The sequence below is a fragment of the Mesoplodon mirus genome (genome assembly GCF_964341445.2).
Source record: "Mesoplodon mirus genome assembly, chromosome: 13".
Classification (NCBI taxonomy): domain Eukaryota; kingdom Metazoa; phylum Chordata; class Mammalia; order Artiodactyla; family Ziphiidae; genus Mesoplodon; species Mesoplodon mirus.
Window position 1 is genome coordinate 88,938,978 of NC_138989.1, and position 21,028 is coordinate 88,960,005.

General features: G+C 57.5%; 1 protein-coding gene across 7 annotated transcripts in view; it reads left to right on the forward strand.

The window, feature by feature from the left end:
- Nucleotides 1–20,523, forward strand: part of CTDP1 (CTD phosphatase subunit 1) — a 46,887-nt gene extending 26,364 nt beyond the window's left edge. For 5 of the 7 annotated variants that reach the window (XM_082641735.1, XM_082641737.1, XM_082641736.1 and 2 more), the window contains exons 11-13: nt 3,069–3,231; nt 12,010–12,194; nt 19,762–20,523. In XM_082641735.1, the coding sequence (XP_082497861.1) occupies nt 3,069–3,231; nt 12,010–12,194; nt 19,762–19,903 (490 nt within the window). In that variant the 3' untranslated portion in view covers nt 19,904–20,523. Of the gene's footprint in view, nt 1–3,068; nt 3,232–3,927; nt 4,552–12,009; nt 12,195–19,761 lie in introns of those variants that run through there. The other 2 variants (XM_082641739.1, XM_082641741.1) reach the window with 2 other exon arrangements.
- Nucleotides 20,524–21,028: the final 505 nt, after the last annotated feature.

Here is a 21,028-nt window from a genome sequence, read left to right on the forward strand (position 1 = left end):
CGCATCTGAAAGTTTCACGTCTTTTTTGCCAAATTTGGGGCATTTCTTTCCGGCCATTATTCTTCAAGTACTTTTTCAGCTCTGCGTGTTTCTCCTCTCCTTCTCGGGCACCAGTGACATGAACGTGGACTCTCACTCTCGTCCCGTGGGCCTGAGGCTGTGTGCGTTTTTCCTCTTCAGTCTGTTTCCTGTCGTTTACTTGGAGAACTTTCTAGGGTGTCTTCAGATTCAGATTTCCTTCCCTTTGTCCGCTCTGTCGCGATACTGAGCCCACCCAATGCATGTTTTTGTTTGTTTTCACTTCTAAAATTTCCATTTGGTTCTTTTATTTTCTATTTCATCCTTGAGGCTCTTTGTTTCTTTCATTTATTTCAAGTGTGCTTGTAATTGCTTATTGAAGCATTTCTTTTTATTGCGGATACTTTGGAACCTTTGTCAGACGATTCTGTCATTCCTGTCACCTCAGTTGACATCTCCTGATTGTCTTTTTTCAGTCAGTTGGAGATCTTCCTGGCTCTTGGTGTGACAGGTGGTTTTCAGTTGAAACCTGGAGACAGGTCTCTTTCTGAGAGTCTGGACCTTGCTGAAGCCTTCTGTTTAGCTGGCGTTCGCGGGCTGTGCTCCCGCAGCTGAAGTTATAAGACACCTCCTAACCCCTGCCGGGCAGGGGCAAAAGAAGTCCAGGGTCCCACTCGGCCTCCGCTGACGCCGGCCTGGGGGTCAGTGTTACTGCCAGGCAGCCTTGGCACGGGGTCCACGACAGTCTGATGCCTCCCGGCTTTTGCAGGCGGGTGGGCTCCACTGACACTGCAGTGCGTCACGGACCTGCTTAGAAAATGTAGGACTAGGATCTCGGACCAGGCAGGGTCCACACACTGGACCGTGGAAGCATGACCCATAGAAAGAAAACTGCTCAGGAGCTTCCTCCAGGCGAGAAGCCTCTGCTCTGCCAGCGACTCTGCCGCCGGCTCCGTGGCCGCTGGCTGGGAGGAGGGCCCGGCCCCGGCGCGGTGGGGCGAGGCAAGGCAGCAGGCAGGGTTGCTGCCCGGTCCTGTGCCAGCGGCTGCGGCTGCTCATGAGCCGGGCCTGCCCGTGGGTGTGTCCAGTTGCCGGTTCCCGGGATGAGCAGCGGGAGGCACCAGAGAAGCCACCGTGGGGCCTGGGGCTCGGGCTGTGCGTGCGGAGCCGATTCAGAAGCCACAGGGAATCTGCTTGATCGCGTCTCGCAGCGACGTTCCCGTTGGGGGGAGACGCGCAGGCAGGTGGCGGGGGGCTGTGAGCTGGGCCTCCAGCTGTCGGTCCTGGGGGCTTCATAGCCTGGTGTTCACCAGGTTAGAAAGCAAAACAGAGGCGCCTGTAACGTACTTGCTTTTCATTCATCTCAGAAGAGCAATAAACCACTGCCCGTTAACACTGTTTTAACGAAGAATAGCTCTTCTCCAAATCGAAAAGAAATGGAATGAGAAGGGCGGCTCGTCTGCATTTCTGCGAATCTCTCTGGCTTCGCAGAAGACGGGATTCCCACCTGCCTCCTGGTCCGCCTGGTGTGACCTGCCATCCGGTGGGGACGCCCGGTGTGTCTCTAGAAGAGGGAGGGTCTTGCAAATGCCCTGAGGGGGTTCTCAGGAGCCCCCAGCGTGGTGGCCGATTTTCAGCATCTTCCACGTGGAAGAACATCCTGCCTTTTCAGGTGCTTGTGCACAGCTCAGGCCGAGCCCACACCCCGCTGCCTTGAGGACCAGTTGGCCCCCGGGCCCATGAGCCCTCCGTAGGGGGTGCACGTGTTCTCACCTTCCCCGTTCTGGGTCTGAAGGGAGGCTGTGCTAGTACAAAGGTACTTCTGCTGTTTTCCGTATTCGTAAGAGGAGCCCTGGGCGGTGGGGTGACGGTGAGGGGGGGTGGGCTGAAGTGTAGCCTGATGCCCAGGTCAGAAGACAGGACAGGAAGCCCTTAAGCCGCACGAGTACGTGGAGGCGGGCAAGGCGGGCAGGCCGTCGAGAGGCTGGGGACAGAGTCTGACTTCGGAAGTCTACTTCTAGGTGGTCCTTCATGTTTCTGGGTCAGAGATCTTAACCACATCAGATAGTGTGTGGTTAGCCCAGTACAGTTGCTTCCTTTCAGTTTTGTGATTCAGATTTATTATTACCACCATTTTTCTTCAGAGTAACAAGGTTTTGCTACGTCGTCTTCAGTTTCCTGGTGGCCGTGAGGTGCCCTGGCCAGCTCCAAAGGAAGGCACGGCCACCCGCTTCATGAAGCCCCTTAAGTTCTGAGGCTGTCACGGGCACTGACCCATGTTGGGGACCTGACATGGGATGGGAGCGTGTGCGGGGGACAGGGGTGCTCCGGGGTCTGTTCCAGGTGGAACGGAGAGGGTAGCTCAGAGGACAGTCACTGTCACGCCAGCCTGGGGCTCGGCTCCAGGACAGAAGCATTCTGGGAACAGAAGGCTGGTTCCTCATGCAGTGTTGATATTTAATAGTTTAATAAAACCACACGCATGACCCTGAACGCTCCTGCCCTCTGTGGGCGGATGGACTTTCACTACAACGCAGGGCACTCTGTGTCTTAAATTCACCATCACGTTATTTCTACCTTTATAGCCTGGATGATATAGAAATGGTTTGTTTCTTGAAATCTTACGGCTGCTTGATCTTACTCTGAGGATAAACAGCCCTCCGGCTCGTTTCTGGGCAAGAGTTCACCGTCTCTCTTCACCTTTGCCCTTTGTTCTCAAATGCATCGCGCCAGGCGGATGCTCTGGACAGTGCAGTTTGTTGATGGGATGAGCTAAGTGTTCACTTTTAGCCCAAAGAAGGGCAAGCCTGACTGGCCCACAGCCTGGCTGGACCAGCAGGGATTTGGTTTCGTAAACAAACCCATATCAAGCCTGAGTAGGTACCGTCCACGAGACAGCGTGTGTTTCCACAGCTGAGATATCGTGTGTGTGTGTGTGTGTGTGTGCGCGCGCGCGCGTGCCTATCCCGAGAATTGAGAATCTGATTCAGGGCTGGAAAGGTGACCTCAGACCAACTTTCCTCATATGGGGCCTGTGAAATTCCTTTCAGAGCGGTTCAGCCACATCACCAGCAGATGTTTGGTGAAGACCTGCCAGCTAATCAAGACGGAGAGCAGCCTGGTCCTTCTAGAAGGAAGCGCCAGCCCAGCATGTCGGAGACCATGCCGCTGTACACGCTGTGTAAGGAGGACTTGGAGAGTATGGACAAGGAGGTGAGCCCCGGCCCGGCCTTCTGGTCTCCACGGGACGTGTGGGAGAGGCGGTGACAACAGCAGGAAGCGACCAGTTGTTGTATTGGCAACATAGACGGCAGTTTTCTGCGCCGACGGGCCTGACCTCCCCCTTCCACCCCGAGGCCCACGGCGGTGTCTGGCGGTGTCGCTAATAAGGGGGCCCCTGGCGTCGAGTGGGTGGGTGCCAGGGGAGCCGCCAAGCAGCCTACAGTGCCCGGGCGGCCCCCGCGTCCGCAGGGCCCAGGTCAAGACACCCTCTGCCCTCTCAGGTTGCACGTAGGTTTTGAAACACACCCAGATCATGACTGGGAATTGGCTGTTACACCAGTAACAGGTTTCAGGCAACGTGGGTAGAAGTGGTGTTTTTTTCCAAATGCTTAATCGTGGGAATAATGATAATAGGACCCAGAATCCCTTTTGAAGTGAAGATTAAATACAGAGGGGATTCTCCTTAGGACCAGGACAAAACTAAACTATAGATAATTTTGCAAGTCAGCTGTTTGTCTCTGGCCCACGAGGGAAGCAGTGGGAGCGCCCACCAGCCTGCCCTGTGTCCCGTGCCTGCCCCAGGGCCTGTGTGCCCCTCGTCCATCCTAGGTCAGGCCCCTCAGAGAAGGCCCCAGCCTGTGGAAGGTGGCTTGGGCAGCATGGCTCTGGGGCTGCCGTTCTACGCAGGCACCGTTGTGGACACCACACCTCACGTCCCACTGAACGGAGCTGGGCCCGGATCAGGACCGACACCCATCCGGCCCTCGGATCTGCGTCTTAGAGACCGACAGCTCCCGCGGCCACTCGTACTGCGCAGACAGAAGTCGTCCTCGGACCACCGTGGACGCCAGGGACAGCCCTGAGGACAGAGATGCGTTTCAGCATACTTCCAGCGGTAGCAGAAGAATGTTATATTCAGTATAGAATCCTACCAGCGACTCAGACCATCATCTTCAGACGATAATTTATCCCGTGACGCTTAAACTGCTTTCAGATGTGCCGAATTTCTCTGTTTGCCGTTTTCTGCCCTTTTGAGCATTTAGCCAGTACACTGCTGGGGTTTGTTCATAAAAATGTTTTCTCCTAGAAGAATTTTTTTAGCCGTAAGCCTGTCTTCTTGATCAAGGATGTTCCTTGTTCTACGTGAGGGACGCTCCCTGCTGGGGGTTGGCGGGGGACAGCTGGACACTCACTGCTCTCCTCCTGCCCACCCCCTCGCCCCAGTCCTCCCAGGTGGATAGGGTGGGTTCCCTGCTGGACACCTGCAGAGACCCGGTTCAGTTTGTCAGGCAGTGGCGACGAGTTTTTTTTTTTTTTTTAAATAATCATCAATTGCTTTGTATTGGCTTTTGCTTTATTTATTTATTTATTTATTTATTTATTATTTATGGCTGTGTTGGGTCTTCATTTCTATGCGAGGGCTTTCTCTAGTTGTGGCAAATGGGGGCCACTCTTCATCGCAGTGCGCGGGGCCTCTCACTATCACGGCCTCTCTTGTTGCAGAGCACAGGCTCCAGACGCGCAGGCTCAGTAATTGTGGCTCACGGGCCTAGTTGCTCCGCGGCATGTGGGATCTTCCCAGACCAGGGCTCGAACCCGTGTCCCCTGCATTGGCAGGCAGATTCTCAACCACTGCGCCACCAGGGAAGCCCAGTGGCGACGATTTTGCTACTTGTTTGTTGCACATCAAAGGGTGTCAAAATCTTAACATGAAATAACAGTGTTAAATACACTTCCCGTCACTCTGAAACCTGGCTTTTCTTTCAGAAATGAAAATTAGCCTTAAAACCTTAGTTTTGGCTCTTCAGGAAGAAAGGTTTTGAAGGAGAGAGAAATCCTGGACTTGGGATTCCAGCAAACATGGCTGTCGTTTTATAAATGAGGGAACCAGGGGTTGGTGTCCAGCTGTGCTCAGGGGGTCCTGCTCGATTCCCAGTGACATTTGGGTCCCAGAGAGACCGCTCAGTCAGTGCCGGGCGCCAGATTACCAGGGGAGCGGGCACCCGGCTCTCCATCTTCCCTGCATGGCAGGGTGGGGGCCGTGTGGGGCTTTAGGATTTGAGGCTGGACAGAGCTGGCCAGAGAACGTGCCCACCACCTGCAGCTCTGCCCAGAGGAGGCCAGGCTGTGGTCCCCAGGGCCGCACGAAGGGCGGGAGGCCCCCGTGGAGCCGCAGCAGGCGGTTGAGGCCAGAGAGGTATTCCCTGTCCTTAAAGTTCAGGGAAACAGGACTACTGAAGAGGGTGCTGCTTGGGTGCTCATCTGGGCGGTGGCTCTGAGCCTGTTGTAGTTGTAGTTTACTCCACCAGAGGGGGCTCTTCAGATGGGCCCGGACTGGCAGCGACAGGTGCTTGTCTGCTCTACACTTTGAGGACCATGTCTGGGGGCTCCCCAGCCAGGGCGTCCCAAGCACAGACGCCTCTCCCAGCCCCCAGCCGCCCGGAACCCTTCATTTCCAGGGTCAGCTCCTCTCACCAAAGGCACATCTCACCAGCAGCAAGGTGTTCTGTACTCGCAGCTTGCACCTAAACCTGATTAGGAAAGCCTCTGTCCTTGTAACACGCCACGCGCAGGCGGGCGTTTCAGATGAGCATCTTTGCAGACCCAGAATCTGAGCAGAACCTCCTCGTTGCCTTTTTCAAAGAAGCAAAAGTATACCCACGTTTGGTGTGATCACCGCTGTCTTTGTCTTGTTGATGCCAGATGGTTGTATTTGTGTATTTTGGTTCACGTGAAAAAGCTGTTTGCTGAGTAGAGGCTCAGCAACTCCCCGTCTGCCATGGTTCAGGCGGAAGCGGTGAGGGTGTGGCCTCCACGCGTGCAGCCTGCGTGCGGACTTTGGGCAGCAGTTCCCTTTCAGCACCGCGGCAGCCTCTGTCAAGGAGGAGGTTGACTTTATGTGATAGTTTGGGGGCGTGCTTTGTTTCTGTTGATATGTGGGTCTGTGTGGACCAGCGAGCACCATCCGTCAGCACAGCAAGGAAGTCCTGTCTCGTTTCCCATCCATGGACATTAACACGTCTCACTGGAGAACCTGAGACCTCAGGCACAGGTTTGCTATCTGGCGGGTTAAAGCCTTTGATACACAGTAACCAACGTGTCCGAAGGTGGTGCCTTGACCCCGAGAGGCCACCGCTGCACACGTGGGTGGCAGTTTCAGCCTGCTGCCCTCACTACCGTGGTCCCTTTTGCTGCACGCGTCACGGGGCTGTTGCCCCAGGGAGATCTGCAGAGTTGCTTATCCCACCCCTGCCAGCGGGTGCGCTCTGTGCTGGCAGCAGACACTGTCTTGTGAGGATTATGTTATGAATAAGAGGCGCATTTTCCACGAGCTTCAAAACATGGAGAAGAAGCCAGGTGATCCCAGAAGCTACTCGAAGACCCAGCTTTAGGGAGCTGGGAGGCTGGAGCAGGCGTGTCCAGCAGTGTTTGAGTTTGTGTTCAAAAGTCAGGGCCGTTAGCGCATTCGTGATTCTTTGCGCAAATTACGATGATTCGTAGGATTGATGCGGTTTTCCATTCTGCATGGTTGCCATAAAGCTGTCGCTTCCCAGAGGCGGTGGCGTCTTCTCACAGCATGTTTTTGCTGGGGATCAGTTCCGTCAGCATGTGTTTTTGTTACTAGCAGATGCATAAGAAAAGCGTGGAAAGTTCTCACAGCGCCTGCCGTGCGGCGTCTGCTCAGCTGGAGGTGCCCAGTTAGCACAATGCACAAACGGTACACGTGTTGGGGGAGCAGATGTGGGTGCGTGTGGACGGCGCCCGTGTGGCCCCGGCCAGTGCAGGGTTGCACTCTTCCTCTGGCGCGCTTGACACGGCTGCATCTCACGCCTGCAGGCGCGCTGAGCGCACGGCACACCTCCCTCCTCAGCCACCTTCCTGCGCTACTCTCGCTCTGCGGTGGCCCGCGTGTGTGTGCGCGTGTCCCGTGTGCTGCCTTGGCTTCCGGCTCCGTTTCTGCTCCTCCCACTTCTTTTGTCTTCGACTATTTGTTAGAAGTCGATCCCAGTCGTGCTGGGTGTGGGGCGGACAGCACTGCAAAGGCGTGAAACTCACGTCAGGGTCCACGGCCGGCAGGACAGAACTTTCCATCTTAGCCTGACTGGGCTGGTGACCTGCTAAAACACAAAACCCCGTTCTCCAGAGCTCCTACCAAGACATGATATTCAGGATGTCCAGCACACGATTTAACAGTTACTCAACATGCGGACACAGGCACGGGCGGTGCCCAGGAGAGCGACAGCAGGCGCCCACCCGGGTAGCCCAGGCGTTGGGGTCGTCAGACCAGTACTGCAGCAGCGGCCGTGGCCGTGGCCGTGGCCGTGGCCGTGGCCATCGGGAGAGGCACAGCCTTGAAGAGAGTGCAGACCACGAAGAAGAACCACGTGGAAACATCAGGACTGGACACACGCTCAGGCAGATGCCCTGAAATTCACCAGGAGGACCCCTGGTGACGGGAGTGTCGAGGAAGGATTACGTGAACTTGAAGACAGGGTTCTAGGAATCACCCTGAGGAACAACAGGAAAACAGACCGGGCAGGGGGGTCAGAGTCTCAGGGACACCGGGGTCAAATCAGAAGTTGAATGTTTGTGTCGTCTGAGCTGATAAGAGGGAGAGATCGGTGCAGAAAAAATACTTGGGGAGATAATGGCTGAAAACCTCACATTTGGTGGAAGACTTAAATTTACTGCCCTTGATGGCATAAACTAGTTTGGCCAGTTGTGGAATTTCTTCAAAGGTGGTCACGACGTCCAGGCTCCTTCTCCCCTGGGATGGAAGCGGGCTATGGGAAAGGCCAGCCCAGCGGGACACAGATGGTCACGGGTAGGGGGTCGGGGTTGACGCCCGCTTGCCCTCCTGCCGCCGTGTGTGGGCTAACCTGAGCTGATGTGAGGCCAGAGCACACGTTTCTCGGGTACTGGGGGTTCTTACTGCGTGTTTTAGGAGCAGCACGTATCTGCAGAGGTTTAATGCTTTGTTTTCACGACCACCTGAATCTTCTCCTCCTTTTGTCTTCGGCCCTTTTGCTTGGCCGGGTTCGCCCTGTGGTCCCGTTTCTGTGCAGCCCGGTCAGCCTCGACACCCGTGTGAGGTCGGTTCTCTTCTCGGGACTGTATCCGAGCCTGAGGCGGGGCGGGTGCTCCCGGGCGGGCCGTCAGGGTCAGTGTGGGGAACAGGCTCCCAACGTCAGCATGTCTCACCGCCGTGCCGTGCCATCTGGGTGTCAGGAGGTGGGCAGCCCCGCAGTCGCTGTCATGGACGCCAGGTGTTTTGAGGTACCGCACGTTGGGCTTTAGGAGAAATACTTGAGGTTGAAGATAATGCACGCGTGGAAACAGCACGTTAGTCAGCCGATAGTGAGGTAGAGGCGCGTCCTAGCCTGGCTCTCACGTCCCAGAGGGCCTGTTCCGCAGACTCTGCTGGGCCGGCCCGTGGGGGGCAGGTGGGTGCCAAGCATGCGGGGACCGTCGGGGGCAGATGGCTGCCCGAGGCCTGGCCACCGGGGCGCTTCCTGTGGAACACAGGGCTCTGTGGGCCCCAGGAGAGCGTCCCCTCCGTGGCCGCCGAGGGGACAGCAGACTCTGGCGGTGTCCACCTGAAGCGTGAAGTCTAGACGAGGGTCAACCACGCGGGTGTGTGCACGGCTGCCTTCCGGTCCCCTTTTCCACGTTACGGGAACGTCATTGGAGAAAGTTAAGTTTAATAGGCCCAGTAATGCTTCCGGTTTTATTTCGTGAGAATGCAGCCTATCAAGGAGAGTGACCAGGACGTTTGTTCTTCTGGCCAAGAGAGGAGTACGTTGGCGTTGGTCTAAAGACCCTCCAGGCGTGTCATTTCTACCTCACCCGAAGCGCGCTGCCTGAGACCAGAGCTTAGAGTTCACGCACGTGGTCCTTGGAGGCGCGTCCTCTTCACAGGCGGCGCTGTCAGTGGTTAGAGTCGCTCACTCGTGCTCTGCGCACGGCCCTCGCTGCATCAGCTTCCCTCCCTCTGCAGGCAGAGTAACAGAATGGTGAGAAGAAAGTGCTGGGCCCAGGGCTGGGACGAGGCCGTGTCCCCTGTGGCCGTTCTCGGCCTGGACTTGCTCTGTTTCCGTTTCTTCTGTTCCTTCCCCGTCTGCCTCGCTTCCACGGGTCAGAAGCTGAGATGAGTTTTACTAAGTCTTCGTGATTCTGCATCTTCCAAGTCGATGGATGGAAACATTCCCAAGAGCATTTGATGTCATTCGTGCTTTTGCCCTTTGAGAGCTTTCAGTACTTGAGGGAAAAGTGAACTTTGTATTTCTCTTCACGTACTTGCTTTTAGATTTTCCCTTAATTAAGATTTTTAAATATTTACACAAGCATTTTTAAAACAACATTTACGAAGTAAATGGTTCATTACAGATCCCTGTTTTTCAGGAAGTGCAGAGTTGTCCTCATACAGAACTTTATGTGAGGGAAGCCGGGGGGAGCACACCAAGCAGGGTCTAGATGAGACCAGACCTCCTGCGGGATGAGCCCGCGCTGTCCGCCAGGCCTGGTGCTAACGCCACCGAGGCGCGAGCCCTTCGTGGGGGGCCCGGCACGCGGCCCAGGCTGGGGTCGCCCCGCAGTCTCTGAGCTGCTGAGATTGCGTGGTTCAGGCAGATTTTAAACGATTGACTTCTTTTAGTTCTTTCTTTTCCCCTGCAAAGATGGGATGCAGAGTTAAAGACCTGAAGTCTTTTCAGAGCAAAATTTGACAAGAGGAGGTTTGCTTATCAAAATGAAGTTAAGTACATCCAACTAAATAGACCAGTGAAGTGTAAGTGCCAGTAACCTGGTAGAATTAATACAATTAGATGCTTTTTGTTAAGTGCCTTTAGTTTAACCCGAGAGGGTATATTACGTGTGAAGATCTTGTGACCCCTGACGATAAAGCCAGCACTTTAACTGTCAATTAAAATGTTTCCGCATTTTAACTTGGGAGGTCCCTGTGCATCTTTCCTCCCTAAACTGCGTGTTGATAGATTTCAGATTGGTTACAGTGGTTCAAAGATGTCAACCTTGGCCTGAGCGCTCAGGGTGTGGCTGGTGGTCGCTGGTCAGAGCTGCTCTGTAGAGGGGGTGTCCCCCCCTCCCCTGGAATTTAATCAGAGGGTTGACACCCGTTCTGTCCCGTTTCCGGTGCCTTCCCCGAGGTGTCCCTGCCGTGCACTGCGAGTCCACGACTCTCAAAGGGAAGCGGGCCCAGTAGAGCCATGGGGAGCAGCAGGTGTGCAGGGCACACACCCAGGAGGGTGCTGCGGGCGTGGGAGGGGCGCCGAGGGGGCATCCCCTGGTCGTCCTGGGTTCTGGGCCCCACGGGAGCCTCCCTGACTCGGGGCTCAGAAGTGGGTGGTTTGCTGGAAGAAGTCGGAGCTCCCGTGAGTGAAGTCTACCTAACAGCCTTCCTTCCCTGGCGTGTTTTCTGAGCTTGATAAAGTAGCCATCCCGCCCCGTAGTTTAAAGTTCAAAATGCCCAAGAGCCCACGTGGGCGCAGCCCTCGTCACCCCCGCCGGCCGCCCTCTGTCTCTCATATGCCGCGCGGCCCTCGAGTGCTGGCTGTTAGCTGGGTTCCAGCCTTGCTGTGCTGGAGCCGCAGGGGGTCGTTCCCTGAGCGTTTGGTGGACGGTCGCTCTTGCTCGGTTGACAAGGGGTGTGGCAGTGCCCACCTGGCTTTGCCCTGAGACCTTCACCCGCAGCCGCAGCCAGCAGTCGAGAAACACAGGATGCGCACGGCCCACGGGACTCCCCGGCGCCAGACGCGGTCGTAAATGGGCGGCCCCGGGTTGTCACGTGTCCTTCTGACCAGCCGGCCGCCTGTCGGTTCCCACAGCCCTGCCGGGACGGCTGAGAACTTGGGAAACGCGGAATCGGGCACGCGGTCGAGGCCTGACTGGCAGCGGGTGAAGGGCACACGGGTGAGGTCGGGAGGGTCCCGGCCAGAAGCTCCCGAGCCCTGTGCCTTGGGGGTTCTAGGGAGGCTTCCTGGGGGTGGGGTGGGGCAGAAAGGTCCAGGCCGCTCATCCGCTGGTGCTTCTGGGTGACCAGCCCCACCCCAGAGTCCCCCACGGTCGCCTCATTAGAGCAAAGGTGTTCCCTCGTCCAGGAGACTAAGGGGGGTTGGGGGCTCTGGCTGGGAGCCGGGGGCAGAGCCCGATGAGCAGACCTCTTGTCGCTTCGCACACGTGAAGCAGCGTCACAGATCAGACTTGTTAAGTGATGACCCCGCTCTGAGGCCATAAGAACGTAGTTACTCTAGCTGACGGGACACGGGGTCTCTGCTCCTCCCTGGAAAATGTGCCGGCGGGTCCATGTTCAGGAAACGTGGGCCCGTCCTCCGTCGTGGGCGTCAGCTGTCGTCGGGGCCCTGCCCCCTGCCCCCTGCCCCCCAACCACCCTCCCTTGCCGTGCCTGTGAACAGTTAAGCCTGAGGTCTGTCAGAGAAGACAGACAGGCAGGCACCCGACACGCGGCCGCCTGGGTCCCAGGACCCGGCGAGGTGGGTGCGGAGGAGGGACGGCCCGGGCCGCCTCTGCCTCCCGTCGTCCACCCCGTGGGCCTTGTCCACGCTCCTCGGTGCTGGTTGTAAGCATCCGTCTCGCGGCAGGCCCCGTGTTGGAGCTTTACGAGGTGTCCTGCGTGCTTAGTCGCGGGAAGCGGGGCCCGTGCAGAAATCTGCTGTGGTGTCACTCCCGGGGGAGGGGCCGTTGCGTGGATTCTTCAGAAAGGTGATCTTGTGCTGACTCTTGGCCCTTTGTCAGGTGGATGACATCCTAGGAGAGGGCAGCGATGACAGTGACAGCGAGAAGAAGAAGCCGGGAGATCCGGAGGACCGGGAGCGGGGACGGAGGCCCGGGCAGCCCGAGGCCCTGAGGGCCCCAGGGGGGCCCACGCTCAGGTCCGCGCCACCCACCGAGAGGAATGCAGCAGACGGCCGGGGGCCCAGGTGAGGGGGCCCAGGAGAGGAGGGGGGCTCAGGTGCAGGGGAGGGGCTGGGAGGCGCCGGGGGGCCCAGGTGAGGGGGGGCCTGTGCGCTGACCCGCGAGCGCCAGACGCCTTCCGTGTTGATCGGTGCGCTGTTGTTATCCTGTTGTATCTTCCCAGTGTTGTTACGGACCATGGTGTGCGGGTATCATTTCCAAGGCAATAGTGAAGGGGGTAAGAGACCTAAAGATGTCGGTCTGGGTGGTCCTGAGAGGGCAAAGGTCACTGTCCTGTTTCTGAACATACAAAGCACGTTACAGGTTGTTTAGAATATTACATTTGTGGTGCCCTCGATTTTTATCAAGTTGTTCATGATTCCGTCACCACTTGGGCAGATGTAACACTTCCCCTTCACGGAGCGCACAGTGTCTGTTGTAGGTGGTGGTTCGTGCCCAGGTGTGGTCCCAGCGGCCCAGGAGCCTGCGGTGGGGCTCCTCTCCCTGAGTCCCCGCTCATGTCTGGAGGGCTGCTGTGTGTGGACCCAGGACGGGACACGGCCAGGAGCAGCGTGCTGTCCACCCATGGCGGCCCCGTGCTCTGTGTCCAGCTGCGCGGTGTGTTCGCAGCCTCTGTGGGGGGGGGGGCGTTGGTCTTCCCAGGGTTTCGAGTGTTCGGAGGCAGGTTGTGGTGAGAACTGGACCCCGCGTGACCTCACGCGTGTGCAGGGCGTGGGCCGAGGGCAGCTGCCAACACCAGTGTCTGCTCTCGGGGTTACTCAGCTTGTTAGGACTGTAAGTGCCGACGCTGAATCAGGTAGGACGGTACGATGGTGCTTTCCTTTTTACTTTATTGTATTTTACTTTATTTACTTATTGGTATGTCCGTATATATGTATGTTTTGTTTTGTTTTGTTTTGTTTGAGCCGTACCTCGCAGCATGTGGGATCTTAGTTCCCCAGCCAGGGATCAAACCTGTGGTAGGGGAGGGGTGGTTTCTTCCGGGATGATTCAGGCATCACGTTTATTGTGTACTCTGTTTCTATTATTATTACATTGTAACGTATGATGAAATAATTACACAGCTCACCATAGTGCAGACTCAGTGGGAGCCCCGAGCTTGTTTTCACCTGCCACTCACTGATAGGGTTTTGATATGAGTCTGCAAGCCATTGATTTATTATGGTCTCTGTGCAGCCAGACCTCCCTGCCAATGAGAATCTGTATTTGCAGCCACTCCCCAGTGGGTCCCAGCATCACCACCTCAGCTCCACCCCAGATCACCAGGCATTAGATTCTCATAAGGAGCGTGCAGCCAAGATCCCCCGCGTGCGCAGTTCCCCGCAGCGTTCATCCCCCTCGAGAATCTAATGTCGCCGCTGATCTGACAGTGATGCGAGCGACGGGGAGCGGCTGTAAATACAGATGGAGCTTCGCTCGCCTGCCACTCGCCTCCTCCCATGAGGCCCAGTTCCTAACAGGCCACGGACCAGTCCGAGGCCCAGGGGTCAGAGACCCCTGCCTTACACAGTTGTTTGATTCAGCTGCGTCTTCAGCTCAGCGTGAGGGTCCCGTGGGGCTCTCGAGGGACGTGGGGACCTGGGGCCTCTCTGAGGAGGCCACCCCAGAACCCCGGCTCCAGTGCTGCCGGGCTGCTCTGCATGCCTGATTCTGTTTTCTCCGCCAAGTGAAGAGAAAGACACAGAGCCTTTTCTCTAAGACTGGGAAGGACGGGCCGGAGTCCTGGGGCCAGCGTCCTGCTTTGTCTCCACGGAATCATCTGCCCACACGTGAAGCAGCTCCGGGCCACGCGGGCAAAGCCTCGCCTGCGGTGCTTTGGTGCTGCCATTGGGGCCAGAGGCGTGTGGCCTGTGTCCACTGCGGCTCCTCTCAGCCCTGCACGGTGCCAGGGAGTCCAGCGCCAGGGCCGGTGGCCTGGCCCGGGGCTGTGGTCCGCGCTGGGCCGGCGTGGGGAGGGCGGGGGTTGCTCAGGAGCCCCCCCACCCGGCCCCGGTCTCCTCACCATCCTCACCGCAGCTGCTGTTTCACACCGTGCTGTGCGGCCTGACCTCCGCGGTGTGGGAATCTGAGATGAGGACAAAGCCCAGGGTGCACCCAAATGCCGCCTCCCCCTGGGTGGCCAGAGACCCTTGCTCCTGCCCCCGCCTGCCCCTCCGCCGCTCGGCGTCTCCCTGTACGCGACGTCGAGTCTGCCCTGCGTCGGGGCTGAGGCGCCGTGATCGGGCTCGGGAGCTCATCCCTTTCTCTGCCCAGAAGTTGGTGAATGTGGTTTTCGCACATGTTTCATTCTTGTCAGTGGGCTCTAGCTATAGAAGTGTGGACGCTTTGGATTTTCCCATAGTAGCGTTTTTACTTGAAATTAATTCAGACATGTTTGGGGGTTTGTTTCTTGCCTGCGGAACATTTCGGTCCATGGCCTTTGCCGCGAGCGGTGGCGCCTTGCGCGCTGGGTCGCAGCCTGGCTTCTCCCGAGCTCTGGCAGCATGTCCTGCCGGCCTGAGTGGCCGGGCTCTTCTATGGGATCTTGATGTCACTGGAACTTGAAGGTGACTTCTGATGGAAGGACGGGGTGGGGTTTCGGCTTGTCCACTGAGAACCGATCCATTCCTCTTTCAATTGAACAGACGTCAGGCGCCTGTTTTACACACGGCAGCTGGAGGGGCGCTTCCACTCCTTGAGGTAAATCCCCGAGTAAGAAGTCAGGGCCATTTGGCAGGCACTTGCCAGACGAGACGTCCGCAGGCGTTGGAGACGCCGCCCTGTCCCCACCACTCGCAGGAGACGCGCGATGTGGAAACTCGGCCTGGGGTCTCGTGTCGTGGGCGTAGGCTTGGCCAGCGGAAGCCAGCTCTCCCTCCCCGAAGACCGTTGTCTAAGTGCCCGAGAGTTTAGTCTCAGCACCTTCCCCAGCCCACCCGGTCCCGTGGTGAACTAGTCAGGAGCATCACTCCGCTTCTAAAGGCTAAACTCCTGACCCGGGTCCCGGGCTCCCACCGCCCGGTCCTTCTGCTGCCGCCTCCCCTTCTCCGCAGGGCCGCGGTGGCCGGGGTCCCAGCCGAGCGTGCAGACAGACGGTGCGAAGGTGTGCAGAGGCCGTCACGCGTGAGAGCTGTTCTCAGTGCTGGGTGGTCGCCTAGGCAAGGCTGTCTTTACTGCGCTGGGGAGGTTGGTCATCTCTAAAGATGGAGGAGACGTGGGCCTGGTGTTTGTGACCAGAGCAGACCCAGCTCTGCTGCCGGGGTGGAGCCCGAAGGCCACTTCTCAGCCAGCCGTCCACCTGTCCACCCTGTCGCTGCTTTGCCGTCAGACACCTTCTGTCTGCGCTGCCAGCTGGTGACCCTGGGACCAAGGTGCTTGGTTCAGGTTGTAAATTCCCCAGGCTGTGGCTGAGGAGCTGCCCTTTTGTTGTGTGGACACGTGGCTTCCCGTCGATTCGTGTGTTGATTTGTGATGTTTAACCTGCGTAGCCGACAGCACCGTGGTGACACCCTGGTGCCCCAGCCCCTTGCGTGTGTGAGCTCCTCACACACGGTCGATTTCTGAAGGCGGAATCGCCGAGGTCGGAAGGCCTTCGCACTTGGCCTGGTAGCTGCTGCTTCGAGTTGCCCTCCGACCGTGGAGGGTCGTGCCGATGGTGAGAGGGCTGGCTGTCCCCCACCCTCCCTGATACAGTGCTTCGTGACGGCTTCTGGCCGCTGCAGCGTGATGGATAAAAAGCAGCGCTGTTTTAGTTGTGTGTACCTTTCTCCCTGCGCTGAGCCCGCACCCAAGGCTGGACCCCAGAGACGTTGCGCTGTTGGGTGGGGGGGGCGGTGCCGGTGCGGCAGCTTCACCAGAACAGCCCAGCCCTGGGGGGAGGGGAGACCAGGGCCCGGAGTGGCTGCAATGCAGTAACTAAAACGTCCAGTTTCCAGCAAAAAGAATCACGAGACATCAGAGAGACAGAAGAATGATCCACAGACAAGACAGAAGAGGCCAGAGGAGCTGCCCGAGAGGGCGACCGCGTATCAGAGGAACAGACGGGATACGTTCCCAGAGCCTCGGAGACTGAGAACCGCTGAAGGGTCCTGGGGACAGCGTCTCAGACGGCACCGCCAGGCCCTCCGGGCACACGTGGCAGGACTGCCGGGGACGTGATGACTGGCACCTTCCCGAATGACGGGGAACGTCATCTGACACATCCCGGGAGCTCAGGACCCTCCCCGGGTCAGCTCAGAGGTCCCCATCTGCACGCTTCACGGCGAAGATGCAGGAAGCCAAGACCAGGACAGGGGTCAGAAGACCCCTTTGTCTCAAAATAGGTGATGTCACCTGAGTTCTCAGGCTTTTCAGAAACAGTTGAACAGATGTGGCCCGTACGATTTTTCCTTGGAACATGCCCTCTCGCCCTGTGGCCCTGACCTGATCACACGCCCTGGAGCCCGGTGTTGTGTTACAGTGACCTACACGTGCACCTCTTTGAAGAAGCAGCAGAGCCTCCGCTGTCGTGACCGGTCAGGGCAGGCAGGAACCCACGTGCGTCCTCTCTGCCTTGGGGTCCGGATGGCCTTCCACACCCCAGGGCAGGTACTCCCCTGCACGCACATGGACACATGCACACACGTACCTGAAACAGCTTTTGTTAGGGAAAATAGTGACCTTACCACCTGCCGTGCTGCTCTGTTCTTTATCTTTCTGCCAAAATTACCAAGCTGGTTGTAACCAGCAGTTGGAAAAATAAATGCGTTATGGATTGTTTGATCTTGTTGGTTAGACACCGGTATAAAATAATAATGTGTGTTTATTTGCCGTAGTTGCTAAAATAATTGTGCACCTTATTAAACAGCAGACTTCAGGTGCGGATCCACGTGCCTCTTTACAGCAAAGAACTCAGAGGCTGGGACGTGAGGGAGGAAACGTACATACGTGATTTATGTTCCTGTTCACGTTCTTTTTTTCCACGTTGAATCTGAGCTGATTCTTGAGCCTTAAATTTTCCCCAAATTAAATCTGTTAGCATTTTTCTAGGGGGCTGTGCTGTTGGTTGTGAGAACAAAATACAGTTATTGCACGTTCTGCTGAGAGGAAAGGAAGCTGGTATCAATTTTAGGCATTTATTAACCACGACTTGGAGCTATGTCCAGTCTTTGAGGTGATTTTTAATTACTAAAACTCAGTCGTGTTGGATATAGGAACACTCCAAACATTATTTAACAGAGACTGAAGGTTTTGCTCTTCCCAGCACAAGGCACTATCACTGTGGCCCCCGACCCTGGTCCCCAGGCCCCTGGACACGGCTGCACGAGTGGACACCGAGCTCCCAGAGTCTCTCCCGCAGGACCAGCCGGGTTTCAGCACAGTCGATATTTGTCTCTCTGCACAGAGGCTGCGACAGCCGTGGGGTCCTGCCTAGCTGTTAGCTGGCATCTCCCTGGGGGGCGGGGGGGACACCCTGTGCAGCCCATGCTGTCCCAAAAGGCTGCCCTGCAGTGGGGTCTCCAGATGCAGTGCAGGAGGTTTTATCAACAGGACGCCCCAGGATCAGCCTTCTAGGGCCCTGCACTTCTCCTGCCCCGGGGTCCCTCCCGGGCCCCCCTGCGCCACCTGTGGAGCCGTCCCCGCAGGAGACCACCAATCCCGGACGACGCAGCCGGGTGCCGTCCACTGACTCAGCTTCAGCTTCCTTGTTGAAGCAGCTCGGGGTGCGTGAGGGTCTCTGTACACAGGCAGAGGGCCCGGCTCCTCCTGGACCCGGGGGCTTCCTCACCAGTCATGGGCACACCTCCTCTTTGCCCTTGTATTTGGTGCTTCCTGGAAGCTCGTCCCCTCGGTGACCAGAAGACGGGGATCTGCTTTACAGCACGCACGGCACCCACCCCGGAGACACCCAGGAGGCGGGACACGCCGGAGGTGGAGGGCAGTCGGGGAGGAGCCTCGAGGACTGACCACGTCCCCACGCGCTCCCAGCGCCGCCGGCGGTGCAGCCACAAGCGGGGGCCTGGAAGGCGGGGTTCAGCCCCCTCTGCCCGCCCCCCACAGCTGAGCACAACTCAGGCCTGGGGCTGACTCTGCTCTCGTGCGTGTTACTGCTGCACACGCACGTGCACACGCGACCCCCCCGTTCTGTCCCTGGGAGGCGGTGCTGGGCAGTGCCCCGTGGAGCGTGGCTGTCATTGGGGTTACTTGCAGTAGTTTGAACGGTAGCGGAGAAAGCAGTCTCTCTACACCGTTCCATCTACACGTCGTTTCTAAGTTTATCTGTCATGTTCGCTCAGCGAAGGGGAATCGTGTGAGTGCCTCCGATGAATTACACTCAACACCATCTTTTGTTCCACCATCTCCCGCACATCCAGAGCTAACCCTACAGTGTGTCTGAGGGGCTGCACCCTCGGGCCGCACGTCTGCTCAGATTTGGCTTGAGTTGGCGAGGCCCGGATGCCGCGTCCCAGCCGTGGCTGTGCTCGAGCATCCACCTTGGTCAGTGTTTCTCCTGAAAGCGCATCACAGGGTCCCCACGGCTCCGTCCTCTTGTCCAGACCCTGGCGCCCTCCCAGCCGCGTGTCGCTTCCCAGCCGCCCCCCCTTCCTTCACCGACCTCCTCCCCGTGCCGACGGGACCCGAGAGGAGGGGTTTCTTTCGGGTTTACTTTCCCTTCCCTGTCCTCACGCCCACTGGGGGCCCAGCTCCAGCCGCGGGGGCTGATGAGCCAGGCCGGAGCGGCTGAGCAGGGGGCGGCGCTGGGTCGCAGTAAACTTGCGCTTCCCCTTTGGGTCCCGTGCTCCCTCCGGGGCCGGGGTCCCTCTCCTCTGACTTCTGCCAGCCTGAGCGCTGAATGTGCTTCCTGACTGGCCCCTTGATTCGCTTTTCAAATTACGTAGTAGTATCCTTTTCAGTGTTCGTTGGCCCTTTTTTCTGCCAACTGCCCTTTTCTGTTTGAGGAGTGTTTCTCACAATTAGGTTATTCCTTGTCTGTTGTAGAAATTTCTGTGTGTATTATAGGTCTTACGTTATAGACGTCATAGTCTTGCACGTCATTTTCCCAGTCTCGTGTGTGTCTGTCTGTGACTGCTTGAGATGCCTCTTGTGTCTCTAAGAGGTAAATCTTTTGGGGGGTTTCTTCCCTTCAGAAGGTTTCCCCAAACCATAGTAGTGGGGGGGGCGCGTATATATATTCCTACGTAACTTTTCTTTTCGATAAATGGTGCGACAACAACTATAAACTGTTGATGTCCAAAATGATGTCCAAATGCAGAATAATTAATCGTAGCCCACAGTCAGGAATGTACTCAGTGGTTAACTCAAAATAGATTTCATAGACGTGAGTGTAAAACATACACCTGTCTGCTGGCGGCTGTCCCCACCTCCCTTCCCAGCAGCTTGTCCAGCGCCAGCCGTAGCCCCGAGCTCGCTCCGGGCCCCTCCCTCTCCCGCCCTCACACATCCTGGGTATTTCGTTCCCTGCTGGAGACGGAGGCTGCCCTGGTGCCCAGCCTGTGCTGTCAGGGCTGTTCCGGAAGCATGGGAGCCAGCGGCCGAGGGACCGGGGAGCGTGTGCGCCACAAGCATCTCACGGCGCGTGTGCTTCCCTCGCAGGGGCCACAAGAGGAAGCTGAACGAGGAGGACGCAGCCAGCGAGTCCAGCGGAGCGTCCAGCTGCGAGGACGAGGAGGGGGGCAGCTCGGAGGCGGACGAGATGGCGGCCGCGCTGGAGGCCGAGCTCGGCGACCTCATGTGACCGCGGGGCAGGCACTCGACTCACCTCCGTCCCGGGGGCTGCCCCTCCTCCAGTCGGACATGTCTGTGTGCAGAGCTCCACCTGCAGAAACACACTGTTTTGCATAAAGAGGTGTTTTTAGAAGTTTCACTACAAGAAAGCCTACTTGTTAAGGACAGCGGGGCAGGGAACGCGGCCATGCCAAAGATCCTGGGTGGGTGAGCCCAGAAGAGCCGCACAGCAGGACTGGAGTTTGCGGCTTTTTATCAGGAAGAGGGGGGGTGTGGGGAGGTGTTTTTCCTTTAAATACCGCAGCATATTACTTAGGGTGAAGGCTGGGCGTCCGACCAGGCAGAGGGCTGATGCAGCAGCAACCCAGCGTCCTCCTGCTCTTTCACGATGGAAGCTACCAGAACATGCACAGGTCTCAAGCGAGGCCGCGCATCGGCGTGTGACGAGGACAGGCCTGGGGCCCCCAGGGCCCTGCAGCTCTCGCGGGCGCCAGGACAAAGGGCCCTTCCCTCGCGGGCAGCCTTTGGCTCCTTTGTGAGATCGGATGTAAAGTTTTGTATATCTATTTCATAAGTGACCCACCGAACAGATTTTTCTTTCCGTTAATAAAAGTCCCTTTTGTAAGCCGTCTTCTCTGCCCGTTCCCTCTTCATGGGATCCAGCTCTCGCACCACGTGCGTGGGTGAGCTGCCCTGTCCTGCTCCCCTCCAGGGAGCTCATGGGGCAGATTCCTGGGTGAATGACCAGGGCCTTGGACGTTGAAACAGAAAAGCAGACGATCGTCTCAAGCCGGTCCGTGGCTGTTAGTCTCTCCCTTACTGCACCAAAGCTTTAGGAATGCCAAGGACCAGTGTTATTTCTAATCACTAGATTTATGAAAATTTGACCTAAGACACCCAAGGAAACCAGAGGCAATTCTGACCTGGGAACTCAGTGCTGACAGGGTGTGAAACTCATCGTATTCAGTGTGTCAGCCAGACAGCATGGCCACGCATGGTCCCGCCCCTGGGGTCCCAGGTCTCACCCACAGGCCCCGTGTGCTTGGGCGGCCCCAGGAAGACCCCACCCGGTACCGCTGACCCGAGACCCCTGGGCGGTAATGCTGGTGAACTTGTCTGAGACAGCCCCTTGGTC